Raw genomic sequence first — 23,292 nt, 5'->3', positions numbered from 1 at the left:
TAAAAAAAAATTTGTTGGTATAACACTTTGAGATTAAAAGCCTTGGAAAACGATTGATAATATACATAAAAATTGGTACATATTTAATTTTTTCCATGGAAAATGCTGATAGACAAACTGGTCATCGACATTAATAACTTTCAACCGGTCGCCATGACAATTGATATATATCGTCGTGGCGTTTGGTTTAAGTACTTTAAGGGTGCAAGTCTGAATGCACTTGCGTTCACGCTGGATAAACTTGATGACGCTTGGGAACTTTTTGACGTTTGAATATAAGACTTAAAAACAGTCCACTTCTCACCTTCAAGCAAAGGTCATGGTTAGCAGAATATTTCAGTAACCATGTTCATTGAGCGTGAGAACTAAACTGAGCTGAAATTGTGCACAATTGATAGTGTAACGATACGTGTTTTTATACTCACGTCGCGGTATAATCGTGGCGTGAATTTACAACCTAATATAAGCAATTGTCTGGAACTCGCTTCATAAGTGTTCACGGCGCGTATGCGGAGCCCACATAAAAAAAGGTCACAGACATATTATTACGACGAGAATAGAAATTTTTGTGTATTTTTTGACTATTGTATTGCGTAAATACGCGTGTCTAATTTTAATTTTATAGGGATTGCAGATATATTTAGATATAGTCTTTGCCCACCCAAACAAAAGTCAAATAAACAACATTTGACATCGAATTGATGATCATTATTATGGACGATAGCTTAAACGATAGATTATACGAAAAAAAGGCGTTTTAACGTCGACGAAACTATTATTAGTACCTCTGAAGTAAAATTAAAGTGTAGTTGGTTATGTTATGAGTAGCTTAGTTAAGTCAAAAAATGTTAGTAGTGCACAATATATCTAAGCTATTAGGTAATCTGTTTGTTTATCTTTATTCCTTACTCGATTGAAATATATTAAAGAAGTTTTTGATCTAGAACTTTTGTACTTCGAATGTTACGAAATCAAAATAAACCTCACAATGCCATAAAATTATCAATTCATCATATCCTTGTATCGTGAATTATATGAGTATATGAAAATGTCAAAACCGTGACTAGTATTTTCTGTGTCAAATTAACTATATATATGACTAACAAACATAGTGAATATATATGTGGAATATGTTAATTTTGACGCCATACAATACTTTATATTCTCACCTAAAACTCATTATATTTCTATGTATTAAAGCACAAAGGTCATAAGTGTACCAGTTTGACAAGAAACACAGGGGATAACAATTAAAAAAATAATCCTATTATAAGGCACTGAATTCTTTGGCTGTAAATAATGTATTTAATAATATTTCTATGCATGAAAGTGTTTTGTAAAAACCTTTTTTATGGATCAAGGGACATTTGCCCTGACGAATAGCGAGTTCCAACTTGAAATGTTAAGCGCACAATTTTCAGGGAAGCTTAAAAACTAAATAGGAGTTACATAAAAGCCGTGGACTTCTCGCCGAGACTTAATTAAACACATTTGAAAGAGAGCCTTTTGAAAAGAAAAACATTTCATAGTGTGGTTTGACGAAAAGGGCGACTTGCATGTGAGCGACCATTAAAACAGGTTTTACTCATTCAAACTTTATGAACTAAACAGCGAATTTGGTTTAATTTAATTTAAAAATAAAAAAGTCTTTTATTTATATATATAATTATATTGTTTATATTCTCCTTCGTAGGTTTTTACTAGTATTTGATATTGAATTATATTATATAATTAGTTCTATAATATCTAATGAGCCAGTTAGAGCAGATATAGTGCAATAAGGATACGCAGATTTATATCGAAGACCGCGTATTCAAATTCGTACTAGCACCAATGAACATTTAATTAGTGTCGTTCATGACATCATTGGAGGTTAAAAATTACTGTTAGCATGTATTTTTGTATAGAAGGGTGCGAGAATATAATTATTATTTAAAATAGATAGGCAGACTGGCAAGTGAAGTACTTGATGGGAATTGGTCACTATCAACATTGACAATGTAAGAAATGATACTCAATGTAAGAAGTTTAGTTTAGATTTATATTTCTTAGTGTCAGTATATCTGGAAGTAAATGTGGTCACATATCAACCAGAAGTGCTTTCAAAAGATTGTATTTCCAAAAAAAATAAACAGAAGTTTAAATGTAACGTTAGCACTGACATAAATGAATGTCTATATTTATTGTTGAACTTTAGTATTTCAGCTTGTTTCCATCATTACGTAATTATTAATTTCTTCATTTATTTTCTGGTCTTATATCCCGTTTTATCATTCTGTTTTGTTTTTATTACCAAAAAATAAGAACGACGGTCATAGGGATGATTATATGTGACCGCCGGGGATACGCAAAGTCTTATTTGTAAAGATAATTTATTTTCCTTTTGACAGTCGACAAAATATTTTTCTTATTTACTATTTGTGTATTTTGCTGGTTAAGTAAAAATATGTTGATAGCAAAAATAATAATACGCTTTAATGTTATTCTATGTCTATATATCGAGTAATCATACTAAGATTTTCAAAGAAAGACGTCAAATAAAATATAATTTACCAAGAGATGTTTTCGAACCTAAATGCTAATAATGTTGATTCTGCATTCGTATTTTAATAAACGTATGTACAACCGTAACAACCTATAACTGTTTCAGTATTCAGGCTTTCCATCTCCTCTTAAGGAACAGTCCAAAAAGTGAATGAAGATGTCATACATGTCGTAGGTGCTTGCTCAGGTTTGAACTCATTATTGTCAGTTAAGATTCACGTGTTGTATACATTGGACCACCTCGGCTCCATTCTTTTAGTATTCAACTTTCATAGTTGCTACATTTCTTGATATTTAATTGACATTTCAGTATGACATTGGTGCTGTGAAATATTAACTAATTTTTACATCGCCGATGCGCCACCAAACTTGGAAAATGTTATGTTATGTCTCCTAATCCTAGAGTTACACTAACTCACCCAGACTTCAAACCGAAACACAACAATAGTAAGAATTACTGTTTGGGGCAGAATATCTGATGAGTGGGGTAGTATCTAAATAGGCGGCCTTGCACAAAGCCCTATCAAAAAGTAACACTACAAATTTTGTTAGAGGTTGAATAGTTAAAAAATGCTCTGTCTTGTATGACAAAATGAGATAAAGTATTTTTTTTATATTTAATTTTTTCAGTACAAAACACTATAGACACAGAGCAGCCGATAGTTTGTTAGCGTGTTAAACATATTCTACTGTGTTAAACATTTTAGTTAATAAAAAATATAAGTGTTCAAAGATTTTTTATTACAGTGGAAAATATAAAAATCTATTTAAAAGTTACCTCTTCCTTAATTGACGAGAAGCGGGCCGCGTGAAGCCCACGTGAAGCTTGTTCGTGCATATAACGAAGTCTGTTATCATATTTTTGTATGAACAGACGTTTTGCTAATGACCCTTTAGAGACGAAAATGAAAAATTTTTATTTGACTCATTCATTTAGCTTCTATTAATTTTGCATGTAGTATTTTATCTTACATTAAATAATAATGAATATACGAATGCCGCATTTAAAAGACAATTTTCACAACAACTTCGCCAAGCAGCAATACGCAGTATTGTTGTGTTTCGGTTTGTAGGGTAAGTGAGCCAGTGTAACTACAGGCACAAGGGACATAACATCTTAGTTCCCAAGGTTAGCGACGCAAATAAATATACTTTATCTTTTTCGATCATTTCAAAAACAAACTGCAGCTGAAAAATAGTTTACTAAAAAAATTCCTGATAACGATACTAAGATTCAGTTGATGACCGAAAAGAAATATATGATATGAATCTCAATCTTGTTAGACATAAATATCACTTATTTAACTATATAAAGCCTATTTGGTGAAAAAAAAATAATCATAATAATGATTATTAAAAAGTTATTTTTTAAATTCAGAATAAAAATATAATACGACAAAAGAGATATCAAACCGTTCTAGGATTTGAACATCACTTTATATAATAACAGTGACAATCAAATGTAACCAGCATTACACTTTAAGTATAGAATTACGCAAGTCATTTTACCTAATAGAAAAACTTTCTTCGTGGTAAAGATGATATTTTTCCGTAAAACTAGCTACCACAAATAAACGTGTTTGAAATAAAAACACAATAATTGCGTGCTGACGTTCAAGATATACAACGTATTATAACTCTAATTGCTTTTATATTAAAAGCTAAAATAGTGTAAAAAGATTAAGACTACAACGAACAGGATTATCATTCGTATATCGTTGATCTAATGTCGAACTTGTTAGGTGGTAGATCCCGAGGACTTGGAGTTACTTTTATTTACAACTGCGATCCGCCCGGCTCCACACGGGTGCTATGCTAATACTAAATATTCTACAGAATGTCTTTATATACAACGTTCATAGTTTTTTTGGCATTAAACAATGCAAACCGCTATGCCGCTGCATTTTAATCCGTAATATCTTCAAAAATATTTACTAAATTACATGCTGTAAAGGGTCACATTAATCTATATTAAATACACAATGTATTAAAAATGTAAATAATTTGATAAGGATTAATGCTGTATTACTTAAAATCGCTTCGTAAATAAGCCATTATTTCTCGTAAATTATGTTTGTTTTTAATATTACTTACAATTAATCATTATATTACTCCCTATTATGTAATATAACTTGTTGTATATTTAATATAAACGATTACACGAGTAAATAAATAAACAGCAGTCGGAAAGGCAGTTGGTCCTGCGCCTGATCTCTCTTTTTGTGTCGTATTGTTATCCAAACTGTCATCGGATTATAAAATTGATAGAATAGGAAATGCACATGTGCACAAACTTGTGCAATAAATTATCTTTAGGGAAATTCAGAAGATGATAATAATAATTATTAATGTTTATTGTTCATCCATATTATAATATGCAACATAAAATACCTCGAAAGTGGAAAACATTGTTTATATTTTTGACCTGTGTTGATTATTATGAGATATTACAGAGAAAGTGTCACTGCGGCTCTGTGAAATTTAATAGTATTTACATAACATGTTGTTTATATGAATGAGTATTACACGTACAATTTGTGTGAATTATTAAACGTATACGTTAACAAAGAATTAAGTTATGTTTATTTTTACTTTTTTATTTTGAATTTAACAGGATAACACTCTTTTTTACCTGACGATCGTGGAAGGACTGTTGAAAAGGTTTTTCTCGCATATGTTTGTGTATTTGTATCTTGATTTATCGAAGATAATTCAATCATTTATAAAAGAAGATAATAATAACTTCAGTCCTCCCCACTTAAATCCAATCAGGTAATAATAATAACGTCTTTATGCTTAATTAATAAAAAAACATTCCTAAACGTTTAATAGCATAATTAATACAGCACTATTTTAATCTCAATTATTTATCTAATAATTTTTAAGGTTACTGGGTTTTAATTAATTTTATATACAAAATTCGTAACACGTATTGTAACGTCATATTTTAATGACAAAAAATATTATTGCTTTATAAATAAATCATAATATCGTACCCACTCGGATTGGAGTAGTGCGGTCTAGTCTAGGTCTAGTGCGGAAAAGCAGTAGCGCCAAAACCTTCTGCTCAATGGAAGACGAAGTTCTTTGGCAAGCAATGGAATAAAACATAAATACATAGTATTTTATTTAACCCGACTACGACGATACTAAAAGAAGAATAATGATTACTAACATGTAACACTAGTTTAAAGAAATATAACACATTTACTATGACGTCCATTAAAAGAATGTCTCCAGAAAAAGCAATCTATCGAACAAAGATTCTCACATCCGACAAATAATTATTTCTGTCAACAAGATGTCACTAGCAGAAATTTAATATGGCAATACAATGACATCAAATTAAATTCAAAGAATTCCATGCAGTTAAAACTTTGTATGCCGTAATTATGTTCAAACAAGCATGTGAAATATGTAGTTTGTCGTTAGCAAGCCGCTGCCATTATAAATGCGGTGAACAGGGAAAGCATTATTATATTGTAGGTACGAATTTATTAGCGGAAATTATGGGCTCCGAGAGTAGTAATAATAATGAGATAGACAGATAGAGTGTTCACGGATACTTTACGTATCTTACTTTGTTCCTTACAATTTGCTCATCGCATGTGCCTAGTTTATAAGGTATAGGTCAGGTAGGTAACTCAATAAAAATTACTTAGATTTTTTGTACTTGAGAAGCAGTCCAGTGTTAGGAAGTTGGCAACGGGGAGACGCTATTTACACGGAAACTAAGTCTTACCGGTTTGTCCTGCGTTTTATCTGACTTCTATCTTATCAGCGAATCTTTCTATTTGGCTTTCATTTTGAACAGTGAGAGCATCTGTATTGTGAATACAAGAACAAAACTGTTTCCCTTTATTGCTTTTTATTATTAATCATAAATCGAATCAAAATAATATAATCAATACACGATTGTAAGCTCTTGATTTTATACTCAGTAAAGCTATGTACTTAGTGCATATAATAACATCAACTTTAAAATTAAAAAAAAAATAGACCGAGAAAAAGTTAGAAATAATGGTCTCACATGAATAGGAGTTTACATGTTTTCCTTTCAAAGCAGGACGAAATGCCCAAAAATAGAACGTAAAAAAAAAACATAAATCCATTTTAATTCGTAAATTTTAAATTAAGAACACAAAACTAATTTAAACGCATCACTACACTAGTGTGTGCAATAAATGAGCTCAAACATTCACAATCGTATCCCATTAGTGAATTCTATACATTCATTTGTTCCACGTTCAAACAACAAATAGTCAGAATCTATTGAATTTCTAGAATGAATATGACCTAAATATACAAGTTTAAATCAAAGGATTCCATTCCATTTAGGAGCGGTATTGGCTTTCCAACGTAAGCAAATGGATAATGGACATAGAATATTTGCATTTAATTGAATTTTCACCTTTCATTTGTTCATGGGAGTAATATTCTATTTAGCTTAGATTTATAGGTAATTGCTATTCGATCGTCTTCGCTAATATATTAAATATGTGGTTTGGTATTCGTTTATGTGAGCGCTACTAGTTTACACTGTGTTTGTATTTAAATATTTTATGCATATAAAAAATAAAATCCGGACAAGTGCGAGTCGAACTCGCGCACGAAAGGTTCCGTACTGTTGGTTGTATTTACAAAAACGGCAAAAAATCACGTTTGTTATTTAAGAGCTCCCTTAAATATTTATTTTATATTACAGAAATTAATCTATGAACATTTCAACTGTCTATAGTTAGATGTATTTCATGGACCGAGAAATACATCTAACTATAGCGTAGTTCACGGTAGCCGGAATGCCTGAGTGGTTAGATTTTACACCTTTACTGATGATTGCGTAAGAGTTAGAGAGAGTTTTTCACCGTGTTAAAGTTAATGTCCCTTTTTTCTTGATATATTATCTTCATAAACTACGAGACTCATAAATGTAATTTTATTATTCGAGTAAATTTTATTACATCCGTCAATAAATACAGCAATTATCATTTTATTTGAATAAGAATATTTAATAATAACAGGCAGGCACCGCTGAATTTCATGTGCTTAATTTGTGTTTATAATTCATCTCGTGCTCGGCGGTGAAAGAAAACATCGTGAGGAAACCTGCATGTGTCTAATTTCAATAAAATTTTGCCACATTTGTATTCCACCAACCCGCGTTGGAGCAGCGTGGTGGAATATGCTCCAAACCTTCTCCTCAAGGGAGAGGAGGCCTAGCCCAGCTGTGGGAAATTTACAGGCTGCTAGTGCTAATGTTTTACGGTTCAAATATAATGGATTTATTTGTATCACTGTCGATACAATATCTAAAATATTGTAATCCATTAGCCCACAATAACATGATCGAAAACAGAAATATAAGTCTCATTGATCCCGATTCAATCCTAAATATCAAAGAATGAGGAATCATTAAATAGGGTAAATAAAAAACTGACCTGTTTTTTCACTTAGATTTAGTAAGCAAAGTGGGTGCGTCTAAGTGATTAACCGCTATCGGCTACTAACAAATGGTTTCGTTTTACTCTTAATAAATTAGACCAGTTTGCCAAGGCACTGTAAATATAGTTCAGTCGTTCCAATTTTATTTCAACTCAGTCTCTAGAGATTTATTCAAGATAGGTATGAAGGACTGTTCTGAAACAATATCCACGATTTATTATTAATGAGATATTTGCAGCTAGTTAATAGTTCCAAATTCAAATTATACAGTTTACATCGAAAGAAAACCTACAAGTGTGAGATGAAAATGTGCCACAGGTGTAGCTTATAACTTATAGTTTTGGGAATAGTATTGGAATTATGTAGTTCCAAAATTTTCTTAAGACGAGAAAAGTCCTTAAGCCAGCAGTAGAACATTTACAACTTTACTATGTATATTATAAATCATAAAAATTACCTAATGTTTAAAATAAATACACGAAAGTAATAAATTATTGAATTAATATGATTATTAAAATATCTGTAACAAGACAATGAACTGGGTCGTACTCGTACCGCAAAACCGCAAATTAATTCCCACAAATTTAATATTATACAATATTAAGAAACGCGAACGAGAGAATATAAAAACAATAGCGAGGTCACGGAACACTACCATCAGATCACATTGTTGGAACATTCTCACACCAGTTAACAGAATTTTGAAGGTCACACGAACAATTGGTTCATGTTGAGGTGTTTCTGTGCTAATTATGTTTCCTACAAACCTTATTATACATCACGTATGATAGTTACGATTAAATCTCAAATGGTTTTTAAAACTGTTATCGAAGTGTCAATGAATTCCATCGTACTATTTTATGTTGTGTTCGATTTTAATTAGCACTTTCTTTTGTTTTTAATTCCATATTTAAAGAATATACTTTTTTATTGATTGTTAAAAGTCAACTAACTCCATGAAAGAAAATCATCGACATATTTCAGCCGGATATATATTTTTTTCTTTCAGAGATTATTTTAAAAAGGCGAATTATTTAAAGATTATTTCGGGGCGATCGATTCATTCCTAATGTCGTTTATGAATTTTATTTTATTTCTATTGAAAATCGTAAAACATTTACCGGAATCCTGTTAAAAAATCGTATGCACACACGTAATTGCGTAATTGTATGGTCGGTTAACGGGATCAATAAGTTTGTGTTCATAGTACTAGCAGTACGGACGTTTTAAATTGTATCTGTATTTTATTAAATATTCTACAATTAAGAGTAAAATCTTTTTCAGCCTATCAATTTAAAGGGTCATTGAACTAGTACTATTAATAGATACGAGAAATGCCACCTTTGACGTTATACCCGTAATTTTGATTGGTGTCTGGACGAAGTTGACTTAATATCAGACGCCTATTTGCAAAGCTTATTTCAAAGTCCTCCTGTGAATAACAAACGCGGTTTATCCTTACAATTCCACTAATGAAAATATCATATATATTAACATGAATTTACACTATACAGTTCTTACTATACCATACAGTCATCATACAGATACAAGCAGAGCGAATAATTAAAAAAAAAAAATTAACATGCATAATAAAAAGAGTGTTATTTTTTTGAACTGTTGACTATTCTTTAATAGTTTAATCGCACTGTTTACGTGAGATATTACATGTTATGTATCAAATTTATTTGAAAAACGTTCAATGATTTAACAACTTTAATCGAATCAGCTGTATCTTTGTTTTGGCTCCATTTAACTTTATATAACGAAGCATTAATTATATTACGCGTAATTATTTTTTAATGATTCAATTGAAGCGTGAAATTAGCGTAATTGAATTACCAAATTACGGAAGTGGAGATTGATAAAGGGAAATAGAGGATTATAATTATGAATACATATAATATGATACCCTTCAATTATTTCACAATAAATTTACGTGTATTCTTACTGTATCAAAAAATAAGTACTTAAAAAACTTCAAGCTGTAAATACAAGATAAATCTTAGAGATAAACCTTTCGACCTTTAAAAAATAAGGCTGGGCTACACAAGTGGCACAATTTTATACATGCTAGCTAGATCAAAGTATTATTCACTAGGCTTTACTGTATACTAAATGTCTTGTTAGAAGTTTATTTGCTCGAGAGAATAACTAACAAACAAGTTACTCCTAGTAGAGACAAGTTATCCTACTTGTCACTTGTTTAACACATTTGTGACGATGATGAAGTCCTCTTGATTTACATCGGTCTCGGAGGTCAATTTAAATGTTGGATATATTATAGTACAGGGCTGTGCTGCAGCAGATATACTATATGTTACAAAAATTCGCTGGGATTGTTATGTGACTTGGCATAAAACAGATTAGGCACAGGAACAACGGCTTACAGTCCTTTCCAGAAAAGAGATTTCTACATACATTCGAAATTCAAACTGTTTCCATAAATTTAATTAACCCAACCCAGAATATTTTTTATAACAAGATGTAATTATATTTTTTTTTTTTAAATATAAATGCATTATAAACTCTATCCAATACAAACGACACTACAACAAAAACTGTAATAAATAAGATTTAATAATTTCTTGAATGACACATTCCAAAATTTTATCTTTAAATAATATATATAATATTAATGAAGTATATAAATGTTATACTCATTTAATTAAATGTATACATACAATATGTATTATAAAATGTAGACGTAACTGTTAAATCTTGTAATACCAAAGCCACAATATTACTGTAGAGCTTTGGGAACTATACGTCATTCCAAAACAAGCAAAATTAATCAAATCAAGAAGGATAGTCACCCGTGAACGCCCGTCTGCTACCCAAGTGGTTTATCCATAGACTATTCAAATAGCAGAAGTAGGATAAACAAACCTTTGATTAACGCATTAGTGCAAACAATTATTAATTAGTTCATATTTATTTATAAATTTACACTATTCGACTTAATAATTATTAATATCCACTAAAGTTTACTTCCATAGTTCCGTAATCTATAATGATAACCATAGATTACTGAGATCTCGACCAATGAAATAATAAGACCTAGTTTCCGAATTAGCAATTTAATATATCCTTCCTGGGGCGCGGTATTCGTTTCTATAATAAGAATCCAAAGCTATTTCTAACTTGGAATATTAAAAAATTTAAAGCCAATTAACATTTATTGCTTTACTCTGACCATGACCCACAAAGCGAAGTGTTTCAGGTTAATAGTCTGGTCAACTAATTGAAAAACGTCAAAAATAGATATGGGGCTCTAAAAATACAAGCGATAGCTCATTGGATTAGAAGTGGAACTATATTTTAAGGGCTTCAGAGTACGGAAAAATTTGGAATTCTAATTTAAAAAAAAAACTTTGATCTTCGATACAAGATTATATTAAATGTGCTTTTATATGCATACTTGAATAAAGAAGATTAAATTTGATTTGATTAAAGGCATGCCGAGATGGCCCAGTGGTTGGAACACGTGCATCTTAACCGATGATTTCGGATTCAAACCCAGGCAGGCACCACTGAATTTTCATGTGCTTAATTTGTGTTTATAATTCATCTCGTGCTCGGTGGTGAAGGAAAACATCGTGAGGAAACCTACATGTGTCTAATTTCAACGAAATTCTGCCACATGTGTATTCCGCCAACCCGCATTGGAGCAGCGTGGTGGAATATACTCCAAACCTTCGCCTCAAAGGGAGAGGAGGCCTTTAGCCCAGCAGTGGGAAAAATTACAGGCTGCTAATGCTAATGCTATGCTAAAAGGCATGCATATTCAAAGTCTTAGTTGTTTATTTGTACGCCTCTTGTCATTTTAATAGGGTTATATACCCTCTTGAGTTAGACATGTATATTGAACAGGAAGCATATTATTGATATCTAAATTGCATCCACATTAACCCGCAAACCACTAATAAATGAGAATTTTACCGGTTTTTATGCGTGAAGGCATGGGGGATTATTATGTAAGCATTGGATAACATTGCGTAATAACAAAGTACAGACGGAAGACGATAATTCCCGAACCCCGGTGTACGAAAGCTGTTTCTCCACCTGACATATAGCGTCATATAGCGTAGTACTTATTGCTCAGAATCGTATCGTGCATTACTCTGTTACTGTGTATTAGTGAATAGTAGAATTTAATAAAATACGTACCTATATTGTTTACATTACATTATTTTTATTTATTATTCTGTTTCAAGGAATAATTGCAATATCCTTGTAATACAATCAACTTCTATTAATTAGTGCATTAGCAGCCCGTAAATGAAACATCTTGTATTAATTAGTAAACTAGGTATAATATAGATACGACACCATCTTTTTGATATTTTTGTTAAATATAAACTAAATAAAATCCTTTTAAAATATTTCGAGATGTTTTATAATTATAAAAGGGGTAATAAGATAAAAGTCAAAACAAATAATAGGTTTGCGTTCTATGTATTAATTTCATTTATTATTAATAAGTAATTGTCATAATTCATTTATATTGAACTGTTTTTCTTAAAAATGAAAAATATTACACCATCACTTGGTGAATGTCGGCTACTAAAACAGGAAGCCTACTTTATATACCTATATTTACTTTTTTTGTATTATATCTTCGCGTCATATCTGCGGTAGAGAATTATCCTAAACGCAGAAGATCCCAATCGTTACTAGTTGCACAGGATATTACTTTACTAACCTGTTTTGATATGTCTTATTCACTTACTTACTTAACAAGGAAGCTAGTTAGATATAGTTTATTATTTTTTAATATTTTTACTTTAACGTTCCAGTATGAGGTTATGATATTTAACATAAATAGCACCTAGTTAAGTAATTTATTCTGATATAATATACCTCGTTACTCGTTACTAAAATGTATGCATAGAAAATAAGGAACAGAAAAAGTTTGTTTGAGACACGAACATTTTACAATTGAAATAAATTATTTATAATACCTGATAAAAAAATTGACAATGTATACATTACCTAATCCAAACAAAAACCAACAATAAAGAGAAAAGAAAATTGATATAAGAAGTAATGATTTTTTCATTAATTATTTTTTTATTTTAATTATTTATTACATAAAATCCATTTTTATATATTTTTTTATTTAATCTCTCATTTTGAATATAAGCCAATTTACATTTCTCCTAAAAGTGTACAAAATATTAAAAATTGAATTAAATAATAATTATCTAGATTTTGAGCTCTCTTTGAGTCAAAATGAAATGAAATGAAATAAAATTCTGTAATACTAATTCCGTTAATGCAACGGATATGTGCAACAGAACGTATACAGAAACATAGCTCTTTGCACGAAAATATATTTTTTATTTGTTTGTAAAAACTCTTCTGAACGTATTTCGGTACCGGTGGTACATCTCAAGAACCATCCATTTGTGGTGAAAATATTATAGAACCCAATTTAGTGTACATACATATACAGAACCTTTATACCTTCGTTCTCACAATCCAACGGCATGGCAAAATCGACACGACAGGAAAGTGTTGAGTTATAGCACCAACGGATGTACGTGCTTTTCAAGGCACGGGTATTCTTAGCATCGGACTATTATAACTTCGGTTATTTTGATATGAACATGCAATATTTTAATAAAAGCCAAAATAAATTTGAACTGCGACCATATAAGTACACCATCAACGAAAAAAATTTGGAAATCAAAATGTGTTTACATTACATTACATTACATTAAGAGCCTGTAAATTTCCCACTGCTGGGCTAAGGCCTCCTCTCCCTTTGAGGAAAAGGTTTGGAGCAAATTACATCACGCTGCTCCAATGCGGGTTGGTGGAATACACATGTGGCAGAATATCGTTGAAATTAGACACATGCAGGTTTCCTCGCGATGTTTTCTTTCACCGCCGAGCACGAGATGAATTATAAACTCAAATTAACTTAATGAATATTCAGTGGTGCATGCCGGGGTTTGAACCCGAAACCAAACATTAAGATGGACGCGTTCTAACCACTGGGCCATCTCGGTTCTTCAATATGTATTAAAAACAAACAAACTTTACCTTACCTTGTTATAATATTATGACTATTGAGAATATGTAGCTGTACGTATGAGTTACATTTAAATAAGCTAAGCATATTTTCATACACTATGTGTTAATACGGAACATGATAGGCGTGTCTATGAATATATTTTGACATCCTCTGGGAACTCATGTGAGACTAAGGATAAGATTTTTTATAAAATTTTGCTTAAAAATGTGTGCTTTATTTTATTTTTTACAAGTATTTAATGTATATAAATTAATAAATAAATATATCAAAACTGAGTTCTGTTACATGTTTTATTTAATATTATTAAAAAAATGTTTCGGGTAAGTGCATTGTAATTTTCTTTTTCATTCATCACTCTTAGTATTCACATTTGCTTAATAAATTTTGTTTATTTTATAGGAAAAGGGAAATCGGGTTACTTATCTAAACACTGCATAATCAACCTTTTGACCTTTTTTTCTATGCATCAGCTTTACCACCACCCTGTAAGAGTAGCCAGTACCAAAAGTCTGACGTAGGACTAACAGAGTACCATCAAGTACTGTCAGAGAAAACATGACAAAATATACCATTTTTTTATATATAAAATTTATCCCCAACGAAATATGATTCAATTTGAATTCCGTCTTATCGAATAGACGAAATTCCTCATGAAATATTTCACATCTTTGCAGCGTCTTGCAAAAATGTACGTCACGTCGTATCCCACGTAACGCATTCCTTGATATTACTCGTAATTTTCTTACATTTTTTCATAAATGACGGGATATAAGCGTTTAAGATTAACTATTTCACACTAATATTGTATAATGTATATATTGGTGTTCGACAAAAAAAAAAAACCCTACGAAAATTAAAAACAAATGGTGACGAAATCTAATTCGGAAGATTATTGCGATCATGCTAATTTTATTCGGGATAGAGACACTGAATATAATGTCACAGTAACTATTGGTACTAATAAGTAACCATATTTACTTAATTCAATGGATGTTATAAATTTTATATTAATAAATCTCCATACCACGGAGAGTTCTGAATTTCATCAACCACAATACATACGTGGAAATACTGGGTAAACACGCTTTTGAATTTCCAACGACAAATGCAGGAAATCCTCACGATATATTCCTTCACCGCAAACCTGAGATAATAAAGATAATTAAACATGTATGCTAAGACAAATATACAGGATTACGTGATATATATGGGAATGTTACCAGAATATATGGCATATTAAAAGGCATCTTAAATATTATATGTCTATGATAATTATGGTTCTTCTCTTAGGATCTTGCAATATAACGATTCAAAATCCTTTTATAAATAATATTTTGATTCTATTTGACATTATTGTCTAGTGGCTAGTTTATAAGGGCGTACGTCTAAAGGTCATGTCCTTATTAGCAATACTGTGAACAGAAATATTGGATAAGGAATTGCTTGTACTTACACAAGTACGTGCATCGAAGAGCACACGGCAAGCAAAGCCGTTTTTCCGGTGGCGTCAAGTTTTACCGTCTCATTATTCTGAGAGCGAGGAAACAGAGTATACACTTGGGCGGGCGTAGAAAGTTATACACTATGGTATGTCCAGGTAATTTAAATAGTCTATCTTAAAAATGACCGCACAAAATTTATTAGGTCAACACCATCATAAGTATCAAGATTATTTCAGCAAAAAATAACTATCGTGTATTTCGTATAGAACCATCAAAATGTAACGATGAACTTTTTTATTAAATTAGTTTATAAAATTATTACAGCTTTAATAAATAAACCCTCGATATAAATATACTAGCTACACTAGTCAGACCCGTGCCCTAAAGCTATTTGTATGTATAATGTTTATCTAGAATTTCAAGTTCGAATATGCTCAAGGGAAATACTTGCACCTGCGAGGGAATCACCTGTAAAGCTATAACCACATCTTTGTGATCACGTGTAGGCGATGCCTAGTCGATTGCGATATCTTTTTTGACTCGATGTTTTTGACAATCCTATTTATTTCATTCCCACATACCTGCTGTAGGTTTCTGGCATATTTTTATCACAGTCAAGCACGAAATGCATTATAAAAACAAACTAAATAAATACATGCAAAATCAGTGTTTGCCCGGATTTGAATCTTGGGTAAAAGTTAATGTACCACTGTGCCATCAAAGTTCTTAAGCTCTAACAATATCTACTAGAAATAAAAATATAAATCAGCATTTCTATTTTCAAACCTCTTCTTTCAAAAATATAATAGCTCCAAGCTCTCGCCTCAAATAAGTCGATTAATCTCTTAACCAAAAGTACTTAAGTATTATATAGAACGAGTGAATGAACTTGTACGAAACCTACATTCATTAGTTTATACTTATAAATCGTTTGGCATTATATCGTTCATTGTGAAATATAGTTACAAAAAACATTACAATTAATTTTATAATTTTTATAACGGTTTTTACCGGCTTAGTATCTCTTCTTTTTTAAATTTGTATGAACTAAGGCTTTAATTTTTCATTTTCAATGAAAGTAAAATAAATATTTTATTATTAAAAAAGAAAACGTACATATTTATTGGTTCACTTGGAGCACTGAAATACAAACAATAGTAAAAATAAAAAATAAAATAACCGTTAACAATAATTGAAGATTATATTTTATGGATATTACATACATTAAAAATTATACATGCATACATTATCCGTCCAAGGATCACAAGATATCAGACATTGAAAGACCTAATAAAAAGCCCATTGGTATAAACCATGAAATTTGTTTGTATTAGAATTTAATCGATACAGCGTCATGGGCAATTAAGTTATGTACGGTTGAAATTCTTGATATGATGATTCTTTTAACAACTTCCCTGTCCAAATACCAAACACGATAGTTAAACAACCACAATGAGTCATGTTCCTCACGAGACAGGAAAATATTAGGTATTTTTTTACTTCAATTATAATACATAAAATTCTGCCCTGCTCACCGATTTCGGTTCAATTATACATTCATAAAGTTGAATAGTGAACTGTGTAAAAGATATTACCGTATAAATCACTTTCAGTACTTACACTTTCTTCAGAATATCTTCGAGTTTAAATCGACTAAAAATCGATTAATTTTTTTTTTTATGAAAGTGGGTTTCATTTTCTTAACAAACGAAACAGTTTCAGATTTATTCCTGTCTTTGTAAGACTGTGTTGCATTAATAAAACGTGTTTTATTTATGTCTGTATTGCAAATGAAACGAAAAATCTATTATTTTAATTTGCCAAAAGACGTAGTAAGTATAACTATCAATAATTTTTAGCCTACAAATAAAACACACAAAATCCCTTTGAAAGTACAGTAAGACCTTCAATCCGAAGGCATTTGGATTTCGTAATACGTCGATGTTCTGTAGAATTGACAGCTGATTCGTATCGGATTAGGATACCCGCACAAGGTTACTTGACTTTGTATATTTTAGGAATTGTTATTTCGCTATTTGTTTCTATATTTTCGTTTATTCGCAATAGCTTTTATATGATGTACGCGACATCTTTTTCTGGACAAGTGCCTCCTCTTCTCTGGAGAAGAAGATGGATGGTGGATAGACATGTGGCAGAATTTTACCCCTCGTACGCGCATACCTCAACATATTTTCCTTCACTGCCGATCACGAGATGAATTATAAGACAAATTAAGCACATTCAGTGATTCTTGGCCTACTTTAAATCCGTAATCTCCAGTTAAAATCATAGTATCTAACGACTGAGCCATCTCATCTTTTATGTTTATTGTATAGATATATAGTATGTATAAAAAACCTACGGATTATTGACATAACCTATTGAAACTGGTTGATGATTTCGTCCATGAGGTAACTTTAAATTGTTGATTCTCTTACTGAATTTATGACGTATCACATATACACATCCATAAACGTTCGAAAATAAAACGTTCGTCAGACAAACTGTTCCTTGCCGTTTTACTATACTTTACCTAGACACTTACATTTATGTTTCCTTGAAGTATCAACAAGTATCACTTTTATCACAATTTCGATATTTGTTAGAATCCTTCAGTATTTCCTTCACCGGCCAATAGGAAACAAATATATCTAATACTTGTTTTGGCTGATTGATTGACTCAATGGTTATCCACGTGATCTATAAGTAAGTATTGGGTTAATTACTTCATTACCGTTAAACTAACTTGCACCATACTAAATTCTCAGCGTCAGACAATTCTTTAGCGGAATTATAAACATAGATCTCAATTATAAAGATCATTAGTTTAACCTAAAATATTTATAGAAAGAACATACACTTAAGAATTTTCTTAACCCTAGTCATTAGATAATACGTTCGATAATTATTGCACAAACAAAAAGCAGGAATCTTGTACACGCGTAGCACAATACAAGGCCTGACATGAGAACGTGATCAGTATCTTTTAATTGTTACAATATTACTGACACATGTGTATTGTTCTTTAAATCGTTAAGGAAATATAATTATTAGCGATTGATAATCTCGCCAATTTATCCGGCTTCCGTGCTACTTGTAACGTAATTTTGAAAATTCTTGATAGATATTCTCGGTACAATTAATATTCCAGTACTTGAAATTTAATTGATATTACAGTCTTGTCAAATTATTATTCCAATGTACTTATCGAAACCTATTGAGGATATAATGTATATATTCAATTTAGTGATGCCAAGATCCGTGACGGCCTGTAGAAGACGTCAGTCTTAACCGATGATTCTGAGTTCAAACCTGGGCAAGCAACATAAAATTCCATGTGCTTAATTTCTGTTTATAATTCACCTCGTGCTCGGTTGTTAAGAAACACGTTGTAATGAAACCTGAATGTGTCGGGTGAGAATCTGCCCCGTGTATTCACCAACCTGCATTAGAGCAGCGTGTGGATTCAGCTCCAACTCTTCTCCCCAGAGAAGAGAGGAGGTTTTAGCCCAGCAGCGTTGATTTTACTTCTTTAATTTAGGATATGAAGAACCCTAAAATTTCACGTCTTCTATTTGTCGTATTGTGCCATCTTGTCTAAAATTATGATATATACATTGTGTCCATCATCATATCTTTTGTGTCAATCCAATTTAGACGGTGAGGAAATAAACAGTTCACATATGTTTGCGTACTTACTTGTGCTGAGTAATATATACTAAACGGCTTCTTAATCTACATTGAGAATAGTTCATGTGGCCGAAATCTTTCAGGAGGACATCAACATCACCAGTAATGAATATAGATTTTATCATACATATGTTGCATAAACAAAAACGAGGGCAAACCAAACAATTACCCGAATTTTTTGTCGTATTTTAATATTGCGCTTTTAAATATATTGATTTTGGTTTTCTTAAAACGCGACCTGTTTTGCTCATTTTTTAGCACTTTGCTTACCAACTACGATTTACCGAAATATCTTTGATATATACGACATATGTATATAAGGAAGTATGGATATATCGTTTGAAAGCAAAATAGAATTTCGTAGTAAATTGCATATTTGTTCAAAGGAAATTGAAGGCGAAATGTTTTGGGGACGATTAATGAAAGGAATCCGATTCGGATTATTATACTTGTATTTCGAATACGACTGTACCTCGAATATTCGTCTTGTATTTACACACCGTAAATAGTCTTAGTATCAGATTGAACTAGACCTGCATTGGTTTCGATATAAACCAGGCCTGTAATTATTTCAATTTAGATTTGTTACGTCTAGTAAAGTAACAGGTTGGACGCCTTTTTATTAAGGATTAGTAGGATTTCGAACTTATTCCATAACACTAAATTGGGGCATGGTGGGTATCTTACAGCACATATTACAATGCTTCTTTTCAGAACACTACGAGTGAAATTATTAACACTAAAGGATATGAAAAATACAAGGAGGATTACGTATGATACTTTAATTAAAATTTTCGTCATTTATCAATTTATTGTATTGTGCTAGCTTTGATGGTTTTTTTATTATGATATAAGATCTTCTTCAATACATTTATTTTCTAAATATCATTTTAATACTATGTACGTAGAAATACCATTCTTAAAAAAAGTTACGCGGGCTATTTCATTACTATCCCACTTACTGTTATTTGCTTCAAATGAACTATTAAAACAATCATTTTCTCATCAATTTCGAGTTTCCGTTATATGCAGTTTAGCATTTTCTTTAAAACGATTCATAATTGCTCTTCATGGGCACTCACTAAATAAATCGCGCTTTACATAAAATTACCTTTATTATTATTATTTAAATTATTATTTTCATAAATTTAGAAGTTACCACAAAATATATTAAGGGTTAAATACACATATATTAAGAGTTCAATATTAAAATTGAGATGGCGTTCAGTGTTGATTTCGTCAAAATCTATATAGGCTATTTATTTCAAAGTTACAAAAAAATAAAAATAAAGCGTAGTTTTGTATGCATTCATTTTCATTTTTAAGTTCATATGATTTATTATTTTTTTTATAAGAAAAATTTTACGCGGCTTATAGAGGGGCACTGCTACTGAAATAATGAATACATATATAACGTTAGTATTCCTTGAGAAAGGATTTGACAATTCACCATAACGCGGTCCATTAACATAGGCGTTTTAAGAAGTATCAGACCGTCATCAGTTTGAACAGAAATACTGTTATTAACTAATATTAAAAGTTCCTCCTGGCTAGACCTTATTTCTATTTATAAATAAAAATATATCATATCGTTGAAACTTTACGTATCAATTTATAAATATTTGTGAAAAAAACTTTGTATGTCCATAAAATATTTGATTTGATGTTCGTTAAGAGTTTTGCAGCCAGAGTTTTCCGCCTGGAAATTATAATAAATCGTATTTATAATAAAATTAGTTTACTTTTATCAGCCATTGCTGTTTATGTGTAAAAATATACATATATTATTTAAGAAAGATTCTTAGAAAAATTATATGATATTTTTTATATTAATTGATAGTTTAAATGGAAGCGTCATAGTCAATCATTTTATCATATATTTAATTTAACTAAATACAATATTTAAAAAATAAAAAAAAAAATTATATATATTACAAAATAAAATTATTTTTATGATTAAAAAACAAAAATAAGCCTTCGCTAATAAGGTATTATTCTATATTTATTTAATCAATTACCAATAAAACCTTATTATTTACATTACATTTTTAAAGAAAAAAAAAACAGTTTAAAATAAGCGTTATTTGACTAAAGTTTTCTTTCAAAATAACATGACAATACTTCTACAGCATGCGTTTAAACTCAGTCATAGTGATGTCGAATAAGAAATCACTCGGTCAGCTATTGTTCGTGCGTAGTCGATAAAAAGCATGCGTTGTATTGTTCCAATGTTTCCTACTTATAGTGTTTCTATTTTCATATTGCTAATGAAACCTACTGTTTTCCTAGCTACTAACTTTGTACTTACAACCTTTGTATGTCTGAGGTTGGCTAATTACTATTAATTAAATCTCATTGTTTACCTGTTGGAAGAATTAATTATGTTTAAAATAAAAAATATCCTACGTATAGAGATTGAAATTACACACTTGGTATATCTGTGTTACACGAACTATCTGACAAAATTCGAACTTACAATCATTGAAGTCGAGATCAGCATTTGCGAAAAGATAAAAGATAGATTAGTAAGATCATTATTTTACAGGTGTTCACTTTTAGCTTCTGACATTCGTAACAGTAATATAAAGTTATATAATATAATCATATATTTATTCACTATTTCGGTGTCATTATGGATAACGTAAAATTAAAAAAACGATTTTTAAAGTTGACTAACACACAATTATTTAGTAAAAACGTAACGTTTAAGCCTCAATAACATATAAAAAAATAATAAGATTTATGTGCACCGAAACAAAATACTTGTGAAGATCTTTTTACGAGAGACGCCTTCCAATTGTCGTAAAACGTACGATAAAACTCGTACTAGTTAATGTGTTAAAGGAAAAAAGAACATAACGTTATACCTAAATTGCCCATTAAGTAGCTAATAAACATACGAGAATCAAATTACTTTTGCCTAAAATGCAATAAAAAAAATATCTACAACAATTGAAGACAACGAATTAAAAAGTAATCCGGCAACGCGCGGGTCTAAAGAAAACGATATAATATAATTTATTTACAAGGTGTAAAATAGTACTCGAAAATTTTATCAGTGAAAAATTTGAATTAGATAATTAATTCGGGATTACCCCATACAGACAAATAATCGACTTTTACCTCTTTATAATATTTATATAAATAATATCGTTTATATTATCTATACAAATATTACTAAAATACGCTTAATTTTTTTGGACCTCCAGAAATTTCACGTATTCAAGTATAAATTAGCAAAATCATTCAAATTTGTGTCAAAATGAAATGTAGCTACTTTTTCAAATTGATTGACAGATAACAAGACTTCTAATTTTTATACATAGATAATTAATAAAAAGTTAAGAATTCCTTCAGTGGATCATAACACTTTCCCGCGCATTTTCCATTGACTGACTACGCATTCAAGTGTACTGAGTCAAGTTCTTCTTAACTAATTGAATAACAAATATGACTTTTATTGATGTTGTTGTGCAATGTATTTTTTTTATAATATAATATTTATAAGATCCAATTTGTAAAAGTATACGAGTATTTTTTTAAACTTCAACTGCAAAGACGGTGGTTGCTCACAGTAGAGCCAAAAAATAAAAAATTGGAAAAAAGTAATTATAATAAACTTACCCAGGAGCAAGAAAACAGTCTTCATTTTTCTTCTTTGAAATGGAAACACTAGCACAAAATACTATGAAGATTTGAAATTAGGAGTTCGTTACTAGCGGCGGCGTACGTCGCGCGTGACCGCCAATCCGCGTATGTGTTGCAGCCTCGCGTTTGGCTGCGCGGGCGCATTCACTTTCTACGTGGTGGGGTTGTCCTAGGAGATGACCGGGAAGCTAAGGGTTTGTTGACACTGTATGTGTGACCATACATAATCGGTTGATTTAATAATAACCAAGAGACACGTTTGTATTATCATGATCAAGTACAATCTAAATGCTAACTGGGTGGGATATTATCTCGGAAGTTATTTTTATAAATATTTTTTTTATTAGATGGTTTAACATAATATAAAAGCCATTATGAGCTTACCCTTATTTTACACGAGGCGTTCTGTTCCTTGCGGTTATGACACGTTTATAAAATAAACCATTCAAGTAAATGATATTTTATACCAAGATATATAAATTAATC

The 23,292-nt window shown here is 30.7% G+C and overlaps 1 protein-coding gene across 2 annotated transcripts in view; it reads right to left on the bottom strand.

Annotated features, from left to right (window-relative positions):
* The window catches only part of LOC125071317 (alpha-protein kinase 1-like), a 50,255-nt gene extending 27,349 nt beyond the window's left edge, over positions 1–22,906 (bottom strand). For both annotated transcript variants that reach the window (XM_047681513.1, XM_047681514.1), the window contains exon 1: positions 22,783–22,906. In XM_047681513.1, the coding sequence (XP_047537469.1) occupies positions 22,783–22,807 (25 nt within the window). In that variant the 5' untranslated portion in view covers positions 22,808–22,906. The remainder of the gene's footprint in view (positions 1–22,782) is intronic.
* Positions 22,907–23,292: the final 386 nt, after the last annotated feature.

This window comes from Vanessa atalanta, chromosome 19, assembly GCF_905147765.1.
Source record: "Vanessa atalanta chromosome 19, ilVanAtal1.2, whole genome shotgun sequence".
NCBI lineage: Eukaryota > Metazoa > Arthropoda > Insecta > Lepidoptera > Nymphalidae > Vanessa > Vanessa atalanta.
The sequence above is the reverse complement of the archived record's forward strand: the minus strand, read 5'-3'. Positions and strand labels throughout refer to the sequence as shown.